The sequence below is a fragment of the Pristiophorus japonicus genome, chromosome 8 (assembly GCF_044704955.1).
Source record: "Pristiophorus japonicus isolate sPriJap1 chromosome 8, sPriJap1.hap1, whole genome shotgun sequence".
Classification (NCBI taxonomy): domain Eukaryota; kingdom Metazoa; phylum Chordata; class Chondrichthyes; family Pristiophoridae; genus Pristiophorus; species Pristiophorus japonicus.
Genome location: NC_091984.1, coordinates 103438311 through 103463729, shown reverse-complemented (window position 1 = coordinate 103463729; position 25419 = coordinate 103438311). Strand labels below are relative to the sequence as shown.

Genomic DNA, 25419 nt, shown 5'->3' with positions numbered 1-25419 from the left:
GCTCACTTAAGATATGCAACCCATGATGCATTGTTGGCTGCACACCCTAATAACACCCAGGACCGCCTAAACGCTGTTTTCACCGCCCTCGGCACGACCCTTCAGAAGCCCATCAGTATGGCCGCAATATTAGAAACTAAACCCAAGCGAGACGAAAATGCCGAAGAATTCATGGAAAGATTAATTGAAATATACGGAAGTCAATCTGGAGAAAATGCCTTCCGGGCGGGGGATAATTCACCTCAATTCTGCGCTGTTCTACTTCAGTGTCTACCCCATTCGATTGCTCACGCTATCCGGACCAATAATATGAATTGGGCAGATAACAGTCAGGCCCAGATGGAGAGAGCAGTGAAATATTATTGGCAGGAAAAGAAAGGAGAGAGGGGAGGTGCGCCCCCAACCCGGGTCAAGACTGAATACGTGACTAGAAAGGAAGAGCCTCCTCGAGGGGAAAGACCAAAACCTGCCCCAAGGGGATATCAAATGGAACCACAGCACTGTGCAAGGGGATGGGTGGATAACCGAGAATACGGGTATAACCAACACCCCACCGGTCCAGGCCCCGCAAACTATGGACCCCCTTATGGCTCTCGATCGGGTATGGGAGGTGGCCAGGGCTGGGGAAGGAGTGGACAATGCTTTAATTGTGGACAGGAAGGACATTGGAGCAGGGAATGTCCCTCTCCTCGGCACAAAAAAGGAAGAGGAGGAAAAGGAGGGGGGCAAGGGGGGAGAGGACGGGGATTTTATACTAATTTCTCCCAGAACAACCCCTTTGCCCAACTGTCACCCGGATATCGATACTGACCACGCAGCTTGACTGTACGAGGACCTTCCTCGGATGAGGAACCAATGATATCGCTAAAAATTCAACATGGCAACCCTTCTTAATAGATACAGGAGCTTCAATGTCCTCTGTGCAGTCGAAGCTTAAACTCCCCGCCTCCACCGAGACACAGGGATTGTCAGGATCCCTGGGACAAGTCTCAATATTCCCAGTGTCAGAACCAGTTAAAGTAAATTACACGGAAGAATCTGTGGCACATCGGTTTGTTATTACCACCAATTTGGACTGTAACTTGATGGCTAGGGATCTCCTCTGTAAATTTCAGTTGCATCTGGAATGCGGGGATGATGGGATCGTTGTAAAGCAAGGAACCTTTAAACGGCAGTGCTACACTACCTGGACCCCTCAATGGTGGTCCCTGGATTTGCCCCAAGTGCCCTATCGTGTGACCCTAGCCTATGATCCTAGTGGTAAGAATCAGGATTTCCAGAATTTCTACCAGGATCATGTGGGCGAGAAGTGGGAAATTCTCCTAAGAGCCAGAGTGTCTGGACCGGAGGGGAAGCAGATTTTGTGGAAATGAATAAAATGTTGTGGTGGCAGCCCCCAAAGGTGGCACCCCACGTCACTCGCGAAGTATTACCTCCCCACCATGCCAGAGATTTAGGAATTATGGTGCGCCAAGTTATAGACGAGGCTGACCCTACCAGCCCGGATTTGCAGATTGTGGGACATGGCCGGACGGTCCAATTTCACAGGGATCCCGAGAAGGTCCTGACGGTACTATGCCACCATACCGGTACCAATACACCCGATTACGTGGATCCTCACATATGGGCAGAGGACCCCCTCCCAAGTGGGCTATACTCCAATTGATCCGATTGAGATCCTAGTACAGGACAATGTGGACTGGCCCTCCATCCGTCAGTACCCACTGAAACGACAGGCAATACCAAGTATCCACCGATTAACCAAGGGACTAGTGGAACAGGGGATTTTGGTTCAATGTCAGTCTCCGTGTAATACACCAATACTGGCAGTCCCTAAGCCAGGCAAAACAAATCAGTTCCGTTTGGTCCAAGACCTTCGAGCCATCAATGCTATCGTCCAGCCCCTACATGCTCTGGTTCCCAACCCAGCACAGATACTGTCGTTAATCCCAGCAAACGCCAAGATCTTCGCAATAATAGACCTCCAACATGCCTTCTTCGCCTTGCCGCTAGCCCAAGCGAGTCAGTACCTGTTCGCCTTCACTTACCAGGGACAGCAATATACATGGACTGGACTTCCCCAAGGGTTCATCCACTCCCCGACCTTATTCTCAAGGTGCCTGCAGAAACAGTTACAGTCCCTCACGCTGACTAAGGGATCCACTTTAATTCAGTATGTGGACGATTTACTGGTAGCCAGCGCAGATGAACCAAGTAATCGGGAGGATGCCAATCAGTTACTGAATTACTTGTCCTCCCTGGGATACATAGTTTCCCCATCAAAGGTCAAAATTGGCCAGTCTCAAGTCAAATTTCTTGGGATCATTTTATCAGGCACCCACTGAGCCTTGGAGGCTAACTGAGTCGAACCCATCTGCCAGTTTCCAGTCCCTAGCACGACTAAACAAATGCGGCAGTGGTTGGGGATGATCAATTAGTGTAGATCCTGGATCCCTAATATTACCCTGATGACCAAGCACCTCACACCGTACACAACCAAGGAAGGCAGCTTTGAAATAGAAACCGCAGACGTTCAAGCCTTTAAGGAACTAAAGACAGCCCTGCTGCAAGCTCCGGCTTTGGGCCGGCCCCTCTATGACCGGCCCTTTCAACTGTATTGTACGATCCTGAAAGATTGTGCTACCGCTGTCTTAACTCAGAAACACGGGGATAAGCATAGGCCTGTTGCCCACTAAAATAGACCCCGTTGCCTTGGGGCACCCTGTATGTACTCAAATATTAACTGCCGTCTACAATAGCCTTCAATCTGCCGCCAACCTTACCCTCCAGCAGGATATTGTTGTATATACCTCTCACTCCGTAGCTGCCCTCTTGGGTCAACTGCAGACTCAACATCTTACCATGGCCAGGCAGAGTAGATATGAGATCTACCTACTAAATAATCCTAGGCTGACCTTTCGGCACTGTACTGCCATTAATCCGGCCTGTTTTCTTACCGAGCCACCCCAAGATGAGGAAGAACCGAGTGATGACTGTTTATCTTTAATTCAAGAAGCTACCTCAGTCAGGGAGGATTTAGTTGATGTACCAATGGAGGACCCTGACTGTATTATGTATGTTGACAAAAGCTCTTCCATTGACCCAGAAGGCGGACGAAATTCGGGATACGCCATAGTAGACCAGGAGAATCAGGTCCTGGAATCTGCCGCCTTTGAGACCGCCTATTCCGCCCAACAAGCTGAACTATTCGCCCTCACCCGAGCCTATATCTTGGCTAAAGACCTCAAGGTCAATATCTATACTGACTCTGGGTATGCCTTTGGGATAGCCCATGATTTCAGACAATTATGGAAAAATAGGGGATTCCTAACTTCAAATAGGAATGAGATATCCCATAAGCAGCTAGTATCTGACTTGTTGCAAGCCCTCATGCTCCCCAAGCGCATTGCCATTGTCAAATGTACCGCCCACACTACCGGAAAATCTCCGGTTGATATAGGAAACCGCTGTGCTGACCAATAGGCCAAACAGGCCTCTCGTGGACAACAAATGGTAGTGCCCAGAATGATGAGTCAAACTAAAAATCCTGCAAAGGATAAGTTAGCCTCGGAAAAACAAATGCCAGCCATCCAAGATGTCATTAAAGCACAGGAGGACGCTCCTGAAAAAGATAAACTGTTGTGGAAAGATTATGGATGTACTTATGACAATGTCTCTAAACTCTGGACCACTCCTGCGGAACAGACTTGCATGTCTGACGAGTTGGCCTTATGGGTTATTGAATGTATGCACTTTGCTACTCATTGTGGAGCAAGGACAACAAGTGACACGCTTTTGGCCACTTGGTGGCACCCTAGACTCCAGGCGCTGGCCCAGAACATCAGTAGTCACTGCCTTGTTTGCCAAAAGCATAATCCAGAGAAGGGAGTCCCCTGTGATTGGGGTAAGACGCCCCTACCAGAAGGTCCCTTTGAGACCCTGCAGTTGGACTACATTGAGTTGCAAAGAGTTCAGTGTTACAAATATGTGTTAGTAATAGTGGATGTGTTCAGCAAATGGATCGAAGCTTACCCTACCTTGGACAATAAGGCTCAAATTGTTGTTAAAGTGTTAATGAGGGAAATTGTTCCTAGATATGGTATCCCAGCTCAACTGAGTTCCGATAATGGCCCTCACTTTATTGGCCAAGTTAACCAAGAATTCTGTTCCCAGATGCGCATTAACCAGCAGCTGCATTGTGCCTACCGACCCCAAGCTGCGGGATTAGTTGAACGTGCTAATCAAAACTCTTAAAACCAAGCTTGCAAAACTGGTAGCATCAACCGGACTCAATTGGCTTAAACTCCTTCCCATAACCCTATTCCAGATCCGCACTACTACTACTGGTAAGGCTAGACTGACCCCCGCTGAGGTCATTTATGGTAGACCCCTTAGGACCCCCTGGAATCAGAATGTCCCCTCCACTGTCCAGTTCCACCACATGACTGAGGAGATGACCACCTATGTTCTTTCGCTGACTCAGGCTCTGCGAATAGCCCACAACCAGGTTCAAGATGCTCACCTCGACCTCCCAGTTTCGCCCGAATTGTCCCTCATGGCACCAGGGAGGTATGTCCTGATTAAGAAATGGATTCGAAAGGGATTAGAGCCACGATGGGAGGGGCCTTTTCAGGTGTTACTCACTACCCCCACTGCAGCTAAGGTTGAAGGGAGAAGTGTCTGGGTTCACCTGCATCATTGCAAGCTTATCACTCCTTAACTCCTATATTTATGTTACAGACTTCCTCTATCCCATAGCTGAATAAGTGGAATATTCGGGCGAGCAAAGACGAGCTGCTGAAGGTTGTGTACCTCCAATTCCCCGTTGGACAAACCGGGTCCTTGGGACTCTTGGAACCTGACGGGCCCAGAGGACGTTGGATGATATGTACTTAACCCATAGCCATGGGGTGGTGGATTCTTTTTAGTATAATGGCGTTGGTGGCTTATAACATACAGGGGGCAAGACAACGAAGGGAACTCCATGTAAATACGTTCCTATATATGTCTTATATTTATGCGCAAAACGGGAACTTTTCTAGTTGCTGGGTGTGCTCACATATCCCTATGCATTCTAAAGGGGGAATTCCTTTGTGCCCCGTTCAACTGACCCTAACTGAGACTGTCAAGTGGCTTCTGAGCCAGACTAGCATGAGCGGAGGGGGGCCAATGCAAATACGAAAGATGAAAGGCGGGTCAAGAGAGGGATCACGGAGGCCAGGTGGATTATCATACCTTTACAGCATGGACAACCACGGGGACGTCACCAAGTGGGAGAGTGCTGGGTACCCCATTAGTCAAACGTTCCAGGGATGGTACGAATCATCCTATGATCATGAAAAGGAACCCCCATTCTTAGTCCTGACCAATACCTCGGGGATCGGGAGGCCAACCGGGGCCATATGTTTAACCCGAAATGACACCAGCAGACAGGGATATATCATAGGGTACAGCGATTGCCCATACAACCTCAACATCACAACAGGTGCACGAATCACTAACCTCTCTCATCTTCCGCATAACACAGGTGGAGGTCTGTGGGCCCAGTCTTGGGACCCCAACACAATATACATAGAGGCAGCGTATAACGGCACGTATTTTGTGTGCGGGCATAGGGCATACCCCTTGTTACCTAGGCGATGGACAGGGTCCTGCTATATGGGATATGTGGTGCCATTTGTGCGGCAAACACGTACCCTGGCGGAAGTACATGCCTCCAGCCGACACAGGCGAGCCCTCACCCCCGCTGAAAGGTTCTTTGGGGTCATGATGTTCCCATTGGGGATAATACGCATCATGGATGAAGTACAGAATCTAGAGAGGATATTGGAACAGATAGCTAACTATATTGCTATACGGCATCACGGCCGAAATGATAGCCATACGGACTGTGGCATTACAAAACCGAATGGCCCTCGATTATCTGTTAGCTGAGAAAGGGGGAACGTGTGCCTTGATAGGATCTGAATGTTGCACTTACATCCCCGATAATTCAGAAAACATAACCAAACTCGCTGATCACATAAGAAGGGAGATAAAGAAGTTATCCACCCCTGCAGGAGGAGTAGGCTGGTTTGATTGGCTATTAAGTGGATCTCGGGGATCGTATCTAATGCATGGAGCAATTATTCTCATCGTATTAATAATTACGTGTTGCTTGATTATTAGTTGCTTTAACCTTTGTTGTAAAGTCATGATGGCAAGATTAGCAAACCTTCTTGTGGCCAGGGGCTCCCGGGTTATGATCCAGCAAACTAAAGACCTAATCGACAAGGAGGATCAGGAAAGAGAGTGCGAACGGCTGAATGCAATACTCCTGGAATAGTCACCAGGGTTATCATGGAATGATAAAAGGGGGGAATGTGAATGTGTGAAAATGTATAAGCAATAGAGACAGTGAAGTGAACAAAGGAATAATGAAAGATAACTAAAAGAATGTCAGACTGCAAATATTACAGCATCAGCACAATTAACAGACTTTCTCACGGTCTTAGTTACTAGTCACGCCAGTAAAATTGTAACATTTACAAGCAATGTGTGAGAAAGCTCCTTGTGAAAAACAGTTGCTGTAACCACTTGCCCGTATTTAATTGGGCAAGGAAGGCCAGGTATCGGCTAATCAGTGGACAAAGGGAAGGAGGGATCACAAAGAATAGGGTGAACTGAATGTCTTTCAATTGCATTACGTGCTGAAAGTGTATAACTGTTGCGCCCCTACATTGTAACGGCACTTGTCCGTAGGAAGTGGGTGCGCTCTATAGGGAGAGCATTCTTTCTTTCTGATAAGTCCCGACCAGTGAAACTAACAATAAAGTCTGCTTTGTTATAAGCTTCTTTGGTGTTCACTGAAACAGATTGAAGGGAAAAGAATCCAGAATCAACAGTTCCAGGGCTTCCCAGTCCCTTCTCAAGGGTTGCATACTTCTTACTCTAGCATGACTATCAAATTGTTCTGTTCCCCAAAGGTGTTGGTCTGTCCTCCAGGCCCCCATAACAAGTGCCTGCAAAGGTCACTCAACCAGGAAACACCAGGGCTGGTTTGACGAGAATGATCAGGAGATTCAAGAGCTAATAGATTGCAAGCGCAGGGCATTTCTGAGCCTTAAACAGCAACCCAATTCGGGAGCAGCAAAGCAACATTACAGACAGCTAAAGGCTAAGGTCCAACAAAAAACCCGGAACCTAAAGAACAGGTGGTGGATGGAGAAAGCACAGGAGATACAGCAGCTGGCCAACAGCCATGATGTGCGAGGATTCTTCATCGCATTCAAGGCTACCTATGGTCCAAACACCCCAGGCCCCATCCCGCTGCTGGCCAAGAACGGGGAAACACTCATCAAGGACACCGAGGCTCTCAGGGCCCACTGGAAGGAGCACTTCAAAGATCTCCTTAATCGAGACTCTGCCTTTGACTCAAGTGTTCTCGACTTCATTCTGCAGCATGCTACCTGCCACCAGCTCAGCGAGACCCCAACACTGCACGAGGTAGAAAAAGCCATAAGACAGCTAAAAAATAACAAGGCTACAGGAGCGGATGGAATCCCTGCTGAGGTACTGAAGTATGGCGGAGAGGCACTGCTGGCGCGAACACATGACCTCATCTCTCTCATCTGGAGGGAGGAGAGCATGCCGGGAGATCTTAGAGATGCAGTGATCGTGACCATCTTTAAAAAAGGGGACAAGTTCGACTGCGGCAACTACAGAGGACTCTCCCTGCTATCAGCCATAGGGAAAGTCATCGCTAGAGTCCTCCTCAATCGTCTTCTCCCCGTGGCCGAGGAGCTCCTCCCAGAGTTGCAGTGTGGATTTCGTCCCCTCCAGGGCACAAAGGATATGATTTTTGCAGCGCGACAGCTGCAGGAAAAATGCAGGGAACAGCACCAGCCCTTATACATGGCCTTCTTCGACCTGACAAAGGCCTTTGACACTGTCAACCGCGAGGGTCTATGGAGCGTCCTCCTCCGTTTCAGATGCCCCCAAAAGTACGTCACCATCCTCCGCCTGCTCCACGATGACATGCAGGCCGTGATCGTTACCAATGGATCCATCACAGACCCAATCCACGTCCGGACTAGGGTCAAGCAGGGTTGCATCATCACCCCAACCCTCTTGTCAATCTTCCTTGATGCCATGCTCCACCTCACAGTTTACAAGCTCCCCGCTGGAGTGGAACTAAACTACGGAACCAGTGGGAAGCTGTTCAACCTTCACCGTCTCCAGGCCAGGTCCAAGACCACTCCAACCTCTGTCGTCGAGCTACAGTGCACGGATGAAGCCTGCACACACAGAGGCTGAACTTCAGGACATAGTCAACGTATTTACCGAGGCGTATGAAAGCATGGGCCTTATGCTAAACATCAATAAGACAGAGGTCCTCCACCAGCCTGTCCTTGTCACACAGCACTGCCCCCCAGACATCAAGATCCACGGCGTGGCCCTGGACAATGTGGATTACTTCCCTTATCTTGGGAACCTCCTATCAACAAGAGCTGGCATTGATGACGAGATCCAACACCACCTCCAGTGCGCCAGTGCAGCCTTCGGCCGCCTGAGGAAAAGAGTGTTTGAATACCAGGCCCTCAAAACTGTCACCAAGCTCATGGTCTACAGGGCCATAGTAATACCTGCCCTCCTGTATGACTTAGAGATGTGGACCATGTACAGTAGACCCCTCAAGTGGCTGGAGAAATACCACCAATGATGTCTCCGCAAGATCCTACAAATCCCCTGGGAGGACAGACGCACCAACGTTAGCATCCTTGTCCAGGCCAACATCCCCAGCTTTGAAGCACTGACCACACTTGATCAGCTCCGCTGGGCAGGCCACATAGTTCGCATGCCAGACATGAGATTCCCAAAGCAAACGCTCTACTCGGAACTCGTCCATGTCAAACGAGCCAAAGATGGGCAGAGGAAGCATTACAAGGACACCCTCAAAGCCTCCCTGATAAAGTCCGACATCCCCACTGACACCTGTGAGTCCTTGGCCAAAGACCGCCCTAAGTGGAGGAAGTGCATCCGGGAGGGCGCTGAACTCCTCGAGTATCATCGCCGAGAGCATGCAGAAATCAAGCGCAGACAGCGGAAGGACCGTGTGGCAAACCAGGCTCCCCACCTACCCTTCCCTTCAACCACTGTCGGTCCCACCTCTGACAGAGACTGTGGTTCTCGTATTGGACTGTACAGCCACTTAAGAACTCATGCTAAGAGTGGAAGCAAGTTTTCCTCGATTCCGAGGGACTGCCTATAATGATGATGGTCTTTTGTCCATTGGTCTTTACCCAGACTATTTTCTTTCTTTTCTCGTGGACCAACTAAAGCTCCGAATTGATCCAAGAGATATATCCCCAATATTGTGCCTTCGTTATTAGGCATCACATAAAACTGAGCAGGTAATAAGAGTCCCGCTACCTTTAATAACGTGACTTCACCTAGTTTTGCATATGTAGATGATCCCCCCCACCCCCGTTGTTGACAAAGTACGTCATGTAGTGGGCAGGGGAATGTCCGTAATTGAGACTGATGCTCCGTGTCCACTAACATGTCGCACTGCAGGCCCCCTAACACCGCTGTTACATGGGTACGTGAGTCACCTTCGCTCCGCAAGGGGGCCGCTGACCTTCAATCACCGGCCAGGACCTTCAGGGTCTGGAGCAATTGTTGGTCAGTCAGTTTGGGTAATCGTGTTACGGTTCCCCCTTGCATGTGTCCCTGTCCCTGGCAGCCGCCGCCCCTGGCCCGACACTGTTCTTGGGTGTGGCCGATACGTTGGCAATTGGTACATTAGACCGGCGGCCTGGTGGGTTGTTTCTGTCTACACTCCCTTCTTATGTGTCCCACTAAGCCGCAGCCATAACAGACCGGGGGCCCCCGTTTAGTTTGGTCACCGGTGGTGTTAACTGCAGACACTTCCGTTTTGATTTGCTTTGCATTGCTGTCACTATCTACCTGACATGACCAGGTGATTAAGCCGTTGTACGTATCGGCGGCTATCACCCCCATTTTTAGGATTTTCTGATGTTTTGCAGACAACCCGTCTTTAAACATTTTCTTAAATGCCGGGTCGTCCTTGTTTGGTGCTGGCTGTCCTGAGTATTCCTGATTTGCCGTCCACCAGCCTTTCTCCGTATTCATTACTGTTTTCGTTTTTCTTTTGTTTAACTAACATTATAAGTCCCAAGTTTGGGGTGGGGTTTCCCAAAGCTGTCTGGACTGCCACTATAAAATTATCTAACGCCGTTTGTCTTGTGACAAGATCAGTGTTATATGCTGGAACCCATGTTTCCCTCTGTTGGGCAGGGGTCAGGGTGTTCTCACGTGGGCACTTTGCCGTTACAATTTGGTGCACATCTCATTCATGCATATTGTGTATTTCGGACTTCTCCCTTAATTGTCTCCAGAAATCGGTAGTTCCGTGACGGGCCTTTAAAGGAGGCAGGTCTTTGATAATCCCTTGTTTCTCTAATGATGTAAAGGCTGTACATGTTGCCTTTATGTGTCCTTAATGATTTACCGAGGTTCTGACAGGCGCCAGAGGTGCCTGTTCTTCCTCATCACTTGATGAGCATTCCGGCGCTGTCGCCCCGGCTTCTCTATATGGTGGGGGTACATCGGTGTTTTCCTCCCCGTATCCCCCTTCAAATTTTTCCATCCTAAGTTCCTCTAACATTTCCTTTAGTTTCTTATTTTCCTCTCTTAACTTCTTGAGCTCTTCCAATTTTGGTTTACTTAGTTCTTTGTACTTTAGCAATTGTTGTGCTATAATTATGCCAGCCTTCGTTGTCCTCTTTCATTTTTCTTTTTGTCACCATTCTTTCTGAGTCAGTGGCTCCTGAGACCGATCCCATCCATCCTTTATCATTTTGTCTATAAGTCCCTGGCGATTATCAGTGTAAAACTTGGTGAGCGACCCTTCAGGTCCCCACTCTATCTTACCACTGTCGCTCATCTTCAATGACCGAACTGAGAGACGGATAATATTTGCCTGCCTACTTCTTAGGCAGTATTATCCGTGCCTGTGACAGGCAGCCCTTAATAGACCCCAGACGGACCACTGCCTCCAACAGTGTCCCCTGTATTTTTATATATATATATATATATATATCCAATATATATATGTCCCCTTCAATGTACGTATTCCTTATTTACTTCGAACTTTCTGACAATTATTGCAACAACAATTTTCTGTCCAATTATTTTAACTCAAAATTTATGATGTCTCACTTCTACTACGAGTCTTTATTCTTTCACAGACTTCTCCAAGTTCGGATTCCCTGGTTGACCGACATGTCCCGTCACCGATTACATTGGATTTTTAGAGTGGTAATTTAAAATACTCACACCGTGATGATCGGTCTGTTTGCCTTCCAGGACAGTCCTGCCAACTACGCCATTTGATGTAATGTAACAAATAAATACACCATCGAAGTCTGTTGAAAGTCAAAGAATCGTTTTATTTCTATACCTGCAGAGGAGAGCGATATTGCTGGGTCCTCACCCAGGCGTTCCACCACTCACTCGCTTTGAACATAGAATTGTTGTTTCAATTATACAGCTACATTTACCTATTTCGGTCAGAGACACACCTGCTCAGCCGACCGCAAGGTTCATGACATTTAACATTGCATCTAAAAACATCGTGTTGACACGTTTGCTTGAATTGTGTGGTTTGTATATCTCAACCACAATGTCTATGACCGTTACAGAGGAGTGCACAACTCAGTCTCAGACGACTGCGGTTTTACATTCTCGCAGCTGGACATCCTGTCCCATGCGATTTATTGGAACTATTACATGATGTATGGTTATTACAGCATATACTTGCTGATGGTAGGGCAGTTGGATTTGTTGCTGACCTATTTTGCAATTGCCAGGGTCACTACAGTGGGATTTTAAAATCCTACTTCAATAGCTCAGAATTTTTATTTAATGACTATTGCATAATTGCATAAATGTTGAACAAATTAAAATCTTTGGGGCCGAATTTGGTCAAGGCCTCCGTCCATCCAAGTGCCGCCCAAAGTGCCGCCGATGGTCGCCGATGTACTGGACAGTACTTTCGGTGTGTTTTCATCGCCGAGGTCTCTCGAAGGTCTGCGGGCGGCAAATCAACGATGTACATCGCCAATCTGGATGGCAGCTGGTAGGTGGTCTCATTCTCGGTGGCAGAGGCGCTCGCCGCCCAAGTGCCGCCGAGGATGGAGTGGGGCCCATGGAGAGTCGAGGTAAAAATAAAAATCACCACCAACAAAAAAAAAATCTGAGGACCTTCAGGGGACCCCATCCAGGTAAGTACCTGTAAAGAAATAATTTTAAAACATTCCACTTACCTTTTTTACAGGACCTTGACACTCACCATTCAAGACAGACCAGCCTCCATGTAGCGATCCACCGCCATCCTGCTGCCGACTCCAGCCGACTCCCACCCGCACCAATCCAACATCTCAGCGGGCGGGAGTCTACTTATGCACATCGGCCGTCCGCTGACATCGGCAGGTGCTTCCCAGTGGCTCTCCCCTCCCGTCCACTACAGGCCACGTCGAAAGTGGCACTGGGCGGTTTGAGCAGAGGAATATCGGCGGCAGTGGGCGGTAAGTTCATCAAAATCGGCCCCTTTAATTTTTGATGTTTTTTTCCACTGTTCACACCTCAGTTGTTAGCTGTAAATTTCCTGTTTGCTTGTCACGTGACCTGCATTTTTGTAATGTATTCTGGATATTATAGGATATATTTCTTTAGATATGTAAGACAGTTTTGGAAATCTGCAGTCTACCTTGGAGCAAGTGGCAATTCCAGAGATCTGCAGGTAAGCCCCAAGAACAAGGGCACAAGTGCAGATTATCGTTTTGCTGAACATTTTGGGGCTGAATTTGATGGACTCACCCCCACTGCCGCGCACTGCCGCCGACATTCCTCTTCAAGTTCCGCTAAGTGTCACTTTCAATTTGGCCTGGAGCGGATAGGAGGGGTGAACTGCTGGGAACTGCCCGCTGACATCAGCGGACGGCCGATTGGCGTAAATGGACTCCCGCCCGCCACGATGCCATGTTCATGCAGGCGGGAGTCGGCACCAGAATGCGTTTGGACCGCTGTGAGGAGGCTGGTCTAATCTCCGACAGTAGGTCTGAAGAGCTGGAAAAAAGGTGAATAAATATTTAAAAAATATTTTTTTCACAGTGACTTACCTGATTGGGGTCCCCTGAAGGTGTTCCGATGGTTTTTTTTTCTGATGCTTTTTCTTTGCAGGTCTTTGACCCTCTCTGGGCCTGACTCCATCCTCGGCGGCACTTGAGCGACAAGCGCCTTTGCTGCCGAAAATGAGCGCTCCTGCCGGCTGCCACCCAGATTGGCAACGTAAGTCCCTCATTTGCCGCCTGTCGACCTTCGAGGGACGTTTTTGATGATAACCCCACCCAGAGTACCGTCAGGTACCTCGGCGGCCATCGGCAGTCCTTTGGGTGGCACTTGGGCGGGCAGAAGCCTTCATCAAATTCGGGTTCTATGAGACCAAATTGAGGCTTCAGTTTACAGGATGATCTCATTTCTGGTCTTGATAGGCTAGAGGATCAGCATCAGAGAAGCTAGATAGCAGGCTTCACACTCCTTAGTGACAGCTAATAGTCTGCCTCCCCACAGATCCCTTGTCATCTGCAAGGGCACCAAGTAGCCGGGGCATTGTAGGAAAAGGCATCGATGAAACAATCAACTCTCAGGCTGATGATCCATCTGCACAACTTTGCCAGCCCCCTCAGAAGACTGCAGAAAAGGCAGTAGGAAACAAGAGCAGCCAGCCAGCGCAGACACTGACAGTAATGGCAAGGTCAACTCATGGCCCTTTAGAAAGAGGAGAATCACCACATGAGGTCCCAATTGAGGATCAGTACTCTTCCAGCACATTTCTTCCTCCACTGAGGTGTCACTTAGAAGGAACATAAGAGTAAGAAGTAAACAATGTACCCTATCCTCTCACCAAGGTCAAGCACCTAGTAATGAAACATTAAAGCAGCGACACAGAACTTGAATATAGAAAGAACTTGCATTTATGTAGCATCTTTCAGGATGTCCGAAAGCCCTTTATAGCCAATTAGGTACTTTTCTGATGTGTAGTCAGAGGTGGAGAGTTGCATCATTTTAGAAATGTATTGTGTAGACTCATTGATCATATTACTGCTACAGTTGGTGGGAATATAATAAATGCAGTGGATTAGGCACAACATAAGTTAATGGAACCTGTACGATTTTTCATATAGGGTTACAAGTGCAGCTATTGGATGAAATTTCTATCAATTGATAATTGACATACCAGTCTTTTAGACTGCACGTCGACCTCATATATTTCACATTCTCCTCTTCATCTTCCTTCTCTTCCATGGCTATAGGCTGGCCTACTGGTCCAATGGCAAAAGGGTTTCACTTCTATGTATTTCAAAACAATCTGTCTAGCCAGCTCAGTATCAACATGCCAGTGTACATTCCTCCTCGAATCCAGGTGGAGGCATGAGCCTCATTGTATTTCCTTTTGGCCTCTGTTTGCTGGTTCCTCATTGGTGTCAATAGCCAGAGATTGAGAGAGTAGCCCTAGTCCAGTCTGCTTGCTCTTTGAAATAGTGTTGGTATAGTGGACTGGCACAAAATGAAGCCATCCCGGCTGCTATTGCAGCATTAACTTGCATTATTCTGTTTCTGTGATCTAACACCACCTGTATATTGGTGGAATTAAACCTTTTCATATTCTTATTTACCATGGGGGCTGTAGGTAGGAGCTGTGATGACTTTTTGCATGCTATCAGCGAGGTGCTGCAGTTCAGGGAAGCCTGCCACTTGCAAAAAATGATGTGCCCTCTTGTGCTGTTGTTTTCTTTCCATAGGGAAATGGACAAAAGTATTTCTTCTGGAAAACAACTTGCTTGATACATGAAGGGATTAAAGTCTGATGAATGTAGTAAATGCCACTAGTGGTGGCTTGTCCAGTTGCATAAAAGTACAATGTTGTGGTGACTTTAAATGGGCAGGACTCTCTGCAAAATCTTGTCTGCAGCTCAGGTGCCCACACAAAGTATAACTGTTGCAGCCACACTTGTGAAGCAGTGATGGTAAAGACAGGTTTCCTCAGACAAGCGACAATAGGTGGGTCTAAAAACATTGGGACAGAATTTTCTGGCAAAATAATAGCAAGTTAAAAGCGCATGCCATTATTAGTGTGCGTTTAGCAATTTGTGGCGAGAAAGAGATACCCCATGAATTGCAAATTGTTGAATGATTTGCGCCATTCTCCCGTTAACCTTACGAAAGCGGCAGCTTGCCCTCAACCTCCGGGTTAGTTTCAAGAAATGTCAGCATTTGCGCATTAGTTACCAATTAAACTCACTGCAGAAAGTTAGGGCTTTTACTTAACAGCGTAAGTACCCTTTTAATGAGGAGATTTATGTTCCCGCAATGCCGCGCAACCTCTCTGGCCCAGAAAGGGAATAATTGAAACTGTGGAGTCTCATTCCTGCTGGTAGTAAATTGTTCTCAGAATTGTTTTAAAATCTTGCATTCCTTTCTGTCTTTTTTTTCTCTCTCTCAATCCAATCTTCCTTTCCCTCTCTTTATTTCCCTTTCTGCATCTGATTTGACTTTAATTCATCCTGTTTCCATCTCAATCCTTCCTCTGTTTCACTCTCAATCTAATTAGTTAAGAAAGTAGACTGTTGGTCCTGTCGTTCACCAAGTTTGCAAGATGCCCTCTTGCCCTTCATTTGCACTTCCAGCTTGCAGCCCAAAAATGTTTTGAGCTGGAGATTGAAGGAAAAATTCTAACTGGCCATGCTGTGAGATGCCGTGCTTCAGCAAATTCTGGGCCATTATAGCTGGGCGCATTCTTAATAGGCGACAGATGCTTGGGATGCAACCACACATGATCGTCGTCCTCTAAATTCATGATGGTTGTTGGCAGGCCCAATGGATTGCCCAATCCTGTACAGTGCGGTTAGAGTTTAGGTCAGCTGCTGACAGCAATGTTGCCTTGGCTAGTGGGCTGTGCTAAAAGAGTCTTGTACTACAAAACTTCAACAGCAAACAGCAGAAAAAAAAAATGCAAAAGCAATAATTCATAAATCATAGCAGAGCAAGTATGGCAAGACAACACGGAAGCATAATCAAGCTTTTAAAAACACAACTGGCCCCAACCCTAATTTGGAAGTTCAGTCTCGAACAGCACACAAGCTGTAAAGTCTTTTATTTATTCCTTCCTGGGATGTGGGCGTCGCTGGCAAGGCCAGCATTTATTGCCTATCCCTAATTGCCCTTGTAAGCCGGCTTCTTGAACCGCTGCAGTCCCTGTGGTGAAGATACTCCCATAGAGCTGCTAGGGAGGGAGTTCCAGAATTTTGACCCAGCGACGATGAAGGAACAGCAATATATTTCTAAGTCAGGATGGTGTGTGAGTTGGAGGAGAACTTGGAGGTGATGGCGTTTCCAAGTGCCTGCTGCCCTTGTCCTTCTAAGTGATAGAGGTCATGGGTTTGAGAGGTGCTGTCGGAGATTATATGGGTTGGTAGCATACAAAGGGTGAAGAAGCCAAAAACACAAGGGAAATTAGTTGTGCAATCAATTAAACTCTATTTGCATTAAATTCAGGATATTGTGACACCCACACAAGCTCACAGTATGGCCTCCAGGCAACTTAAAATGTCATGATTGCCGAATCAAAGTCATAGCGATACCGGTGCTCGGCCTTATTTACCCAATTTTTGCATGCGCAGAATTCGTGGACTCCCCTTTTGGAGAAAGAGCCCTTTATGTTTTGATTAATGAGCCCGAAGGATCAGACCAATATAGGAATAGGGTATTAGTTCTTTTTGCTTTAGTTTTGGAAGAAGAACTATATTTTTTAAATCTTGCCTTTTATTTCCAGAACCTCAGTCCGCTTTGCTGTTTTGTATACATCAGGTATGGACACAAGAGGGAGCTATTGGTTATGGATCAGAAGATTTCTCTGGCTGTGGAAAGTACTAGTCACTACATACACTTCTTTTCTTCTTAGGCAGCCCCTAGAGTCGAGGATGACTTGTTTCCACACTAATATGAGTTCTAAGGTGACTGATGAGACCAGTGCAGTCTCTGTCATAGGTAGGGCAGGTGGTGGTTGAAGGGACGGGAGAGCGGGATGCTTGGTTTGTCATACGCTCCTTCTGCTGTTTGTACTTGGCTTCTGCGTGCTCCCGGCGAAGAGACTCGAAGTGTTCGGCGCCTTTTCAGATGCTTCTTCACTTTGAGCGGTCTTGGGCCAGGGATTTCAAAGAGCCGGTGGAGATGTTACATTTTTTCAAGGAGCTTTGAGGGTGTCCTTGAAGTTTTTTCTCTGCCCTCCTGGGACTCCCTTGCTGTGTCAGAGCTCGGAGTCGAGTGGTTATTTCGGGAATCTAGAATTGGGCATGAAGATATGGCCCATTCATCAGAGCTGATCGAGTGTGGTCAATGCTTCGATGTTGGGGATGTTGGCCTGAGAGAGAACACTGACATTGGTGTGCCTATCCTGCCAAGGGATTTGCAGGATTTTGGAGAGGCAGCGTTGATGGTACTTCTCCGGTGCTTTGAGGTGCATACTGTACATAGTCCATGTCTCTTAATCATATAGGAGGGCGGGTATCACTATTGCTCTGTAGACCATGAGCTTGGTACCAGGTTTGAAATCCTGGTCTTCGAACACTCTTTCCCTCAGGCGACCGAAGGCTGCACTGGCATTGAAGGCGGTGTTGGACTTCGTCATCGATGTCTGTCCTTGTTGACAGTAGGTTCCCAAGGTATGGGAAGCGGTCCACATTGTCCAAGGTCTCATCATGGATCTTGATAGGGGCAGTACTATGTGGCGGGGGGAAAGTTGGGAGAGAATCTTTGTCTTACGGATGTTTAATGTAAGGCCCAGGCTGCCATACACTTCAGTGAAGGTGTCAATGATGTACTAGTCACACCACTACATACACACACATACACATTAACAAAGGATTTGAATTCAAATTTATTCCAGTTGTCCCTATGGAGGGACCCTTTAACATGCTGATTCATTAAAAGATATACATGATTGTACCTTGACATTATTTACAGTATATAATGTAAAACAAAGAACCTGTCATTACATGTGGCTTTGCCTTCTCTTAGAGGGGTTAATTAGAGCTGTATTTCTACAGGGCTGAATTAAAATCAGTAAGGAACTGTTGTGTATAGAGAAAGAGTCAAATTGAACACTGTGAGCTCAAAGTAAAGTGTGACATTAGTCTTTTATTGCAGGTCTCCAGAGTACCTCTCCAACCTGTGAAGTCTCTTTAAATACCTGTGCTCCCAAGGGATTATGGGATCCCTTGGGACTCCAGGGGATGAGCCCTCTGGTGGCTCTACAGAGTAAATACAAGTCCACATATATAACAACATTCCCCCCCAAAGCCAATAGTGTAACTATTTACAATGTGAGTCGATCTGGGACCCTTCTTGCCCTGGTTGATCGTCTCGGTGTGAAAGCTGGTGTTGTTGAATTATTTGTTGGGCCCTCGCTGGGCTGCTGTGCAGCTGGCCTTGCTGGGCTGCCTGGTGTGTTGGGCTCTGCTGGGCTGCTGTGGATGATGGGTTCTGTTTCGTGGTCAACCGTGGTGCCGGTTGCCACTGGTGTGTATGTTGGGGGATCAAAAAAGGTAGGGTCCAAGGTGGGTTGCTCAGGATAGTCCATGAATCTGAGTTTGATTTGGTCCAAGTGTTTCCGGTGAATGAGTCCATTTGAAAGTTTGACCCGAAACACCCCCCTCTTTGACACATTTGCTCTATCATGGTATGCACTTTGTTGAAGCCGTCTGCTCTCTACCTGTTCATGTAGATTAGGGTGAGCTAACGAGAGCCTTGTCTTAAGTGCTCTTTTCATGAGCAGTTCAGTAGGTGGGATCCCAGTGAGTGAGTGGGGTCTCGTGCGGTAGCTAAGCAGGACTCGGGATAGACGAGTCTGCAGTGAGCCTTCAGTTACCCTCTTCAAGCCTTGCTTGATGGTTTGCACTGTTCTCTCTGCCTGACCATTAGACGCTGGTTTAAACGGGGCAGATGTGACCTATTTGATCCCGTTACGGGCCATGAATTCTTTGAACTCAGCACTGGTAAAACATGGCCCGTTGTCGTTCACCAAGACATCGGGTAAGCCGTGAGTGGCAAACATGGCCCGCAGGCTTTCAATCGTGGCAGCGGACGTGCTAGCCGACATTATCTCACATTCAATCTACTTGAAGTATGCGTCCACAACCACAAGGAACATTTTACCCAAGAACGGACCTGCATAGTCAACGTGTCCCCTAGACTACGGTTTGGAGGGCCAAGACCATAAACTTAGTGGCGCCTCCCTGGGTACATTGCTTAACTGCGAGCATGTATTATATCTGTGAACGCAGGACTCTAAGTCATCTGCGGACATGCAGCTGCAGGTATGTGTGACCTGCCCTGTCAGTTATGATTCAAAAACAACATCACTTTGTTCACAGTACTTGTAGCAGTACTTGTGTGCTGAGAGATTTGCTTCGTATTGACACTGGTGGCAATAAACGCCTGGGCTATCGCTATGGCCTTACTCAAGGTTGGGGTCTCTACAGTTAAAAGTTTGCGAAGAATGGTTTCGTGGCCAATGCCAAGTACGAAAAGGTCTCTGAGCATGTGCTCCAAATGTCCTTCAAATTCGCAAGGCGTCTTAGCTCGGCGACATAACTCGCCACTTCCTGGCCTTCAGACCTTTTGTAGGTGTAGGACTGATACCTCGCCATCGGAACGCTTTCCTTCGGGTTCAAATGCTCTCGGACCAGTGTGCACAAATCGTCATATGATTTCTCCGTGGGTTTCGTTGGAGTGAACAGATTCTTCATGAGGCCATACGTTGGTGCCCCATAGACGGTGAGGAGGATTGCCCTTCCCATGGCAGCGCTCTCTTCCCCATCTAGCTCATTGGCCACGAAGTATTGGTCGAGTCGCTCCACAAAGGTTTCCCAATCATCTCGCTCTGAGAATTTCTCCAGGATGCCCACTGTTCTCTGCATCTTTGGGTTCACTATCTGTATCCTGTCGCCAGTTGTTGTGTATAGAGAAAGAGTCAGACTGAACACTGTGAGCTCAAAGTAAAGTGTGACCGTAGTCTTTTATTTCAGGTCTCCAGAGTGCCTATCCAACCTGTGAAGCCTCCTTAAATACCTGTGCTTCCAAGGGATTATGGGATCCCTTGGGACTCCAGGGGATGAGCCCTCTGGTGGCTGTACAGAGTAAATACAAGTCCACATATATAACAGGAACCATTTATCCTACGCCTAATTATGCACTAATTCACCTAAACTGCAAAAAAGATTATTTCTCCTCATTTCATAATTTCAATGTTTTGTAAGTGAGACTCACTGCATCATATCTGACTGTAACTCATTTTTTCCAGCACTGAAAATGTGAACCTTCTTCCATCCTCAGCCGTTACTTTCTACAATTTTCAAGTTTTAAAACCCAAGCTTGTTATTACTTAACAACAACTCTTTTCATCTATAGTAGTGTTCTTCACTGGTGTTTTAGCTCTGCACCTAGGTTTCGTAATTAAAAATAAAAATTAAACTCTTTGTATGAGAAGTTTGGGTAGCTCAGAGGTTTGAATGGACAGGAGTTGATCTTTTACACAGGTGTTCATAAAGTATTTCTTTCCCACATGGATTTGCTGCAATGTCTCATTTCTTTAGCAATTTATATAAAAAGTAATAGAGTGGATTTTTAAATATTGTTCTCAAGATGTGGGTGATGCTGGTAAGATTATACTTATTGTCCATTTCTAAATGCCCTCAAAATTGCCTTTTTAACTGCTGAAAATCATAGAATCTTGAAATTTACAACACAGAAAGAGGCCATTCGGTCCATTGTGTCCGTGCCGGCTGACAAAGAGCTCTCCAGCCTAATCCCACTTTCCAGCTCTTGGTCCGTAGCCTTACGGCACTTCAAGTGCGTACCCAAATACTTTTTAAATGTTAGTAGGGTTTCTGCCTCTACCACCCTTTCAGGCAGTGAGTTCCAGATCCCCTCTCATCCTTCTAAACTCCAATGTATAAAGGCCCAGTTGATCCAGTCTTTCCTCATATGTCAGTCCAGCCATCCCTGGAATCAGTCTGGTGAACCTTTGCTGCACTCCTTCAATAGCAAGAACGTCCTTCCTCAGATTAGGAGACCAAAACTGAACACAATATTCCAGGTGAGGCCTCACCAAGGCCCTGTACAAGTGTAGAGGAACTGAAGGATATTGAAAAAAATTCTCCTCAAATCCCCTCTAAACATCCTACCACTTACTTTAAATCTATGCCCCCTGGTTATTGACCCCTCTGCTAAGGGGAATAGCTCCTTCCTATCTGCTCTATTTAGGCCCCTCATAATTTTATACACCTCAATTAGGTCTCACCTCAGCCTCCTCTGTTCCAAAGAAAACAACCCCTGCCTATCCAATCTTTCCTCATAGCTAAAATTCTCGAGTCCAAACAACATCCTCACAAATCTCCTCTGTAGCCTCTCTTGTGCAATCACATCTTTCCTGTAATGTGGTGACCAGAACTGCACACAGTACTCTAGCTGTGGCCTAACTAATGTTTTATACTGTTCAAGAATAACCTCCTTGCTCTTATATTCGATGCCTCGGCTAATAAAGGCAAGTATCCTGTATGCCTTCTTAACCAGCTTATCGACCTGTCCTGCTACCTTCAGGGATCTGTGGACATGCCCTCCAATATCCTTCAGTTCCTCTACACTTGTACAGGGCCTTGGTGAGGCCTCACCTGGAATATTGTGTTCAGTTTTGGTCTCCTAATCTGAGGAAGGACGTTCTTGCTATTGAAGGAGTGCAGCAAAGGTTCACCAGACTGATTCCAGGGATGGCTGGACTGACATATGAGGAAAGACTGGATCAACTGGGCCTTTATACATTGGAGTTTAGAAGGATGAGAGGGGATCTCATAGAAACATATAAGATTCTGACGGGACTGGACAATTTAAATGCAGGAAGAATGTTCCCGATGTTGGGGAAATCCAGAACCGGGGACACAGTCTAAGGATAAGGGGTAGGCCATTTAGGACTGAGATGAGGAGAAACTTCTTCACTCAGAGAGTTGTTAACCTGTGGAATTCTCTACTGCAGAGAGTTGTTGATGCCAGTTCATTGGATATATTCAAGAGGGAGTTAGATATGGCCCTTACAGCTAAAGGGATCAAGGGGTATGGAGAGAAAGAAGGAAAGGGGTACTGAGGGAATGATCAGCCATGATCTTATTGAATGGTGGTGCAGGCTCGAAGGGCCGAATGGCCTACTCCTGCACCTATTTTCTATGTTTTTATGTTTCTATGTTTCTATGCTCCTCCTGACCCACAACTGGTGCTTTAAAGACTCTTACCTGATGGATCCGGCCCTTCTCACCTCCTTTTCCCTGCTGAGTTTCCCCAAAATCTGGGAAACCCAGCTGACTGTGGTTAAAAATAGAAATCCTGTTAAATTAGAGGCAGGTAGCCTCCTTCAAAGGTTTCAATGACCTGACTGAGAGCGGACTGGTCACTCGCCCCACAACCCATTAAATAGGGGTGAGTTCGAGCAGGTTGAGTTCCTGGTTCAGATTTTTAACATTTCAACTTTCCACCCAACCCAAACCCATCTGATTCTGGGGCTTAAAATTACCCCCAATGATTCTATGAAATATATTGGGGACAATCTCAACCCATGTTTCAGTGGTTCTGGTGTCACCGCACAAAATTGCCCATAACTTAGCACTGAATTGTCCATCTCATTCAGGGAAACCACAGAATGGCTGGTGTAGAAAATTTAAAAATGTTCAAATGGTGCAGAATGAGGTTGGGGCTAAGACACAAATAATATTTGGGAAGAGTAAAGAGAGCTGCACTCTATGTCTGCCTGGTATACCTGACATAAGAATCTTTGCTGGTGATTTTGGCTACCTGGAATGAAAAATGTTCCATGCAATAGAAATCTATACCCCTTGCTCTGATCAGCACAAACAGAAAAAGCTCACTCCAAGAACCCAATGAAAATATAGTACACACAAGATTTTACACTTTTGTGCAGATCGCCCAAAAATGGGCGTTATTTCCGGCATGGGCGGTAAAAATGGGTTTTCAGATCTCCGGCTTGTCGCCCATTCTCAAAGCCTCTAGACTCCATTTTTGAAATTGGGCGTTACAGCGAATGATATGAAATGGGCGCTAGCATTAAATCTCCCTGACCTTCTGCCATAAAGTGTCGCCGTCCTTGGCAACGGCATGGCAATGCTCGATTCCCGTGATTCAAGAGGTCAAGGGTCATCATGACATGCGCATAAGAGGAAACAGAGAGGGAGCTGAGAATGAGTGAAGGCGTATGTGAGTGTGGTGTGGCTGCTTTAGGAGGAAGGAGGGACAGGTTAGAGCTTTTGAGCAAATTTGGGGAAAAAAATTAGTTGTTCCCAGCCAGATATTTGCCCTAATGGAGGGCCTATAATGGAGGGAGAGGAGGAAGTGACAACACAGCACGCTGTGGAGACTGACACTGGTGAGAGCAGTGAGCTGGGAGAGGAGCACATTGGAGGGCGCAAAAGAGCGAGGAGATTCTCGGACGACGCAAATGCCTCCCTCCTGCAGGAGGTCGAGTTACGCTGGGGTGATTTGACCCAGAGAGGGCGTGGGAAGCCTAACCCAAAGGCCTACCAAAAGATATGGGCCGAGATAGCAGAGGTGGTCTCGTCGGCGACCAATGAGGAGCGTGAGGGCAACCAATGCCGCAAACGATGGAACGACCTTGTCGGTTCCACAAGAGTATTACATTTATTTACATGTACTTATGTATCATCATCAGGTGTGAGGTCTTTCACTTTTACCGGGAATGTTGTACTCAAAGCCTGCATTCATAGTATACATCTTCAGGTAAAGAATGATAATTATCATAATAATCATGATTACATCTGTCGGTTATGTGTTGGATCAGTCTCTGTGACAGTACCTAGCAATGATTTCATGCAATGATCTCATGCCATGTTGTCCTGTTATCTTTTACAGAAGAAGCTATCGACGATGAAGTCCGTGCAGAGGTGAACGGGTGAGGGGCCACCAGTCACCAGCGAAATCACTGAGACGGAGGAGTGGGTGTTTGCACTCGTGGGGAAGCACTTCGATAGCCATGGAAGCATCTGCAGACCCTGAAGTGATGCCACGTGAGTAAAGTTTATACCATTGCGTGATGTAAAGTCAATAGATGCCACACCCACTCATATCCGAACAATAATATATGATAGATGATTTCTAAAATTGTCTTATAAATAATGCTGTCCTAATGAAAATCATTGCAATGCAGAATGTGTTGATGGTCATGAAATGTGACATCTGTGATGATTTTGATGGCGATGGTGCTTTTGTCGTGCTTATGCTGTGTGTAGTGCTGTAATCACCTTGTGACCCTAGCACCCACTTCTCCTGTAATAACCTCATTTGTGTTTTGCAGCTCAGCCAGCAGCGCGGCCCCAGGCAAGACTACAGAGGCCAGAAGGTGGAGGCACGGGGCAGGAGTCAGCGGACGATCCTACATCTGGTGCTGAGGAGCTCCAATTCTCGCCCGTCAATCTGCTGGGTCTGTTCTCTACGGATGAGAGCGCGAACTTCGAGGAACCTGCACCGCCAGGCTCCAGAAGGCTTTCCACTGCAAGGCCACCGAGCGCTCCTCTGGCCATTCCCGCCTCCACTCTGGAGGTACCGGGCCCAATCACCTCACCACAGGGCACCCCATTTGTCCTCAGGACAGCGCCGACCCCGCGGAGGTTTCGTGGACGCCGCAGGTCTGGTTCACAAGTGCCAGATGAGAGCAGAGAGATGGTACAGTTGTCCAGGAGGACTGTAGACATTGGTGTCCAGATTCTTGATGCATTGGGGGGCATATCCCAACAGCTAGCCACCATTACTGAATACGTTCCGCGGATGGTGGAGGCCCTGGAGGCGATAGCCAGGAACACTGCTGGCACAGGTCTCCCAGTGGTCCCGGAGCGCGGCACTCCAACCCTAGGTTCCGCACCACCAGTGCCAACGACACATGAGAGGCAGGACTAAGATCCTGGTTCTGGATCCGAGAATGTTCCCAACTCGGCACCCCCCCCTCCCGTATCCGTGCAACCACCGCCTCTGCCTTCATCCCCCCCTCCAATGAGACACCGCCTGAGGAGCTCTTCGGCCAGGCGGCATGGAGCGAGGAGGGGAAGGGGTAGAGGTGGGGAGAAGAAGGGGAGGGGGGAAGGAAAGTGAGGTGCATGTCCGCAGGTAATGGCTATGCTATATCTCCCTCTCGGTGTATGCAATTTGTTGTAATGTATGGGGGAAGGGGGCCACCCTCTTGCTTTGCATTTGTATTCTGTGTTGCTAGACATGTTGACCATT

The 25419-nt window shown here is 47.3% G+C and overlaps 1 protein-coding gene across 1 annotated transcript in view; it reads left to right on the top strand.

Moving 5' to 3' along the window:
• LOC139268132 (uncharacterized) overlaps nt 1-25177 on the top strand; it is a 170008-nt gene extending 144831 nt beyond the window's left edge. The window contains exons 2-4 of the mRNA XM_070886159.1: nt 12341-12590; nt 24055-24209; nt 24497-25177. Of these exons, the coding sequence (XP_070742260.1) occupies nt 24176-24209; nt 24497-25095 (633 nt within the window). The 5' untranslated portion in view covers nt 12341-12590; nt 24055-24175 and the 3' untranslated portion in view covers nt 25096-25177. The remainder of the gene's footprint in view (nt 1-12340; nt 12591-24054; nt 24210-24496) is intronic.
• The last annotated feature ends 242 nt before the right edge of the window (nt 25178-25419 follow it).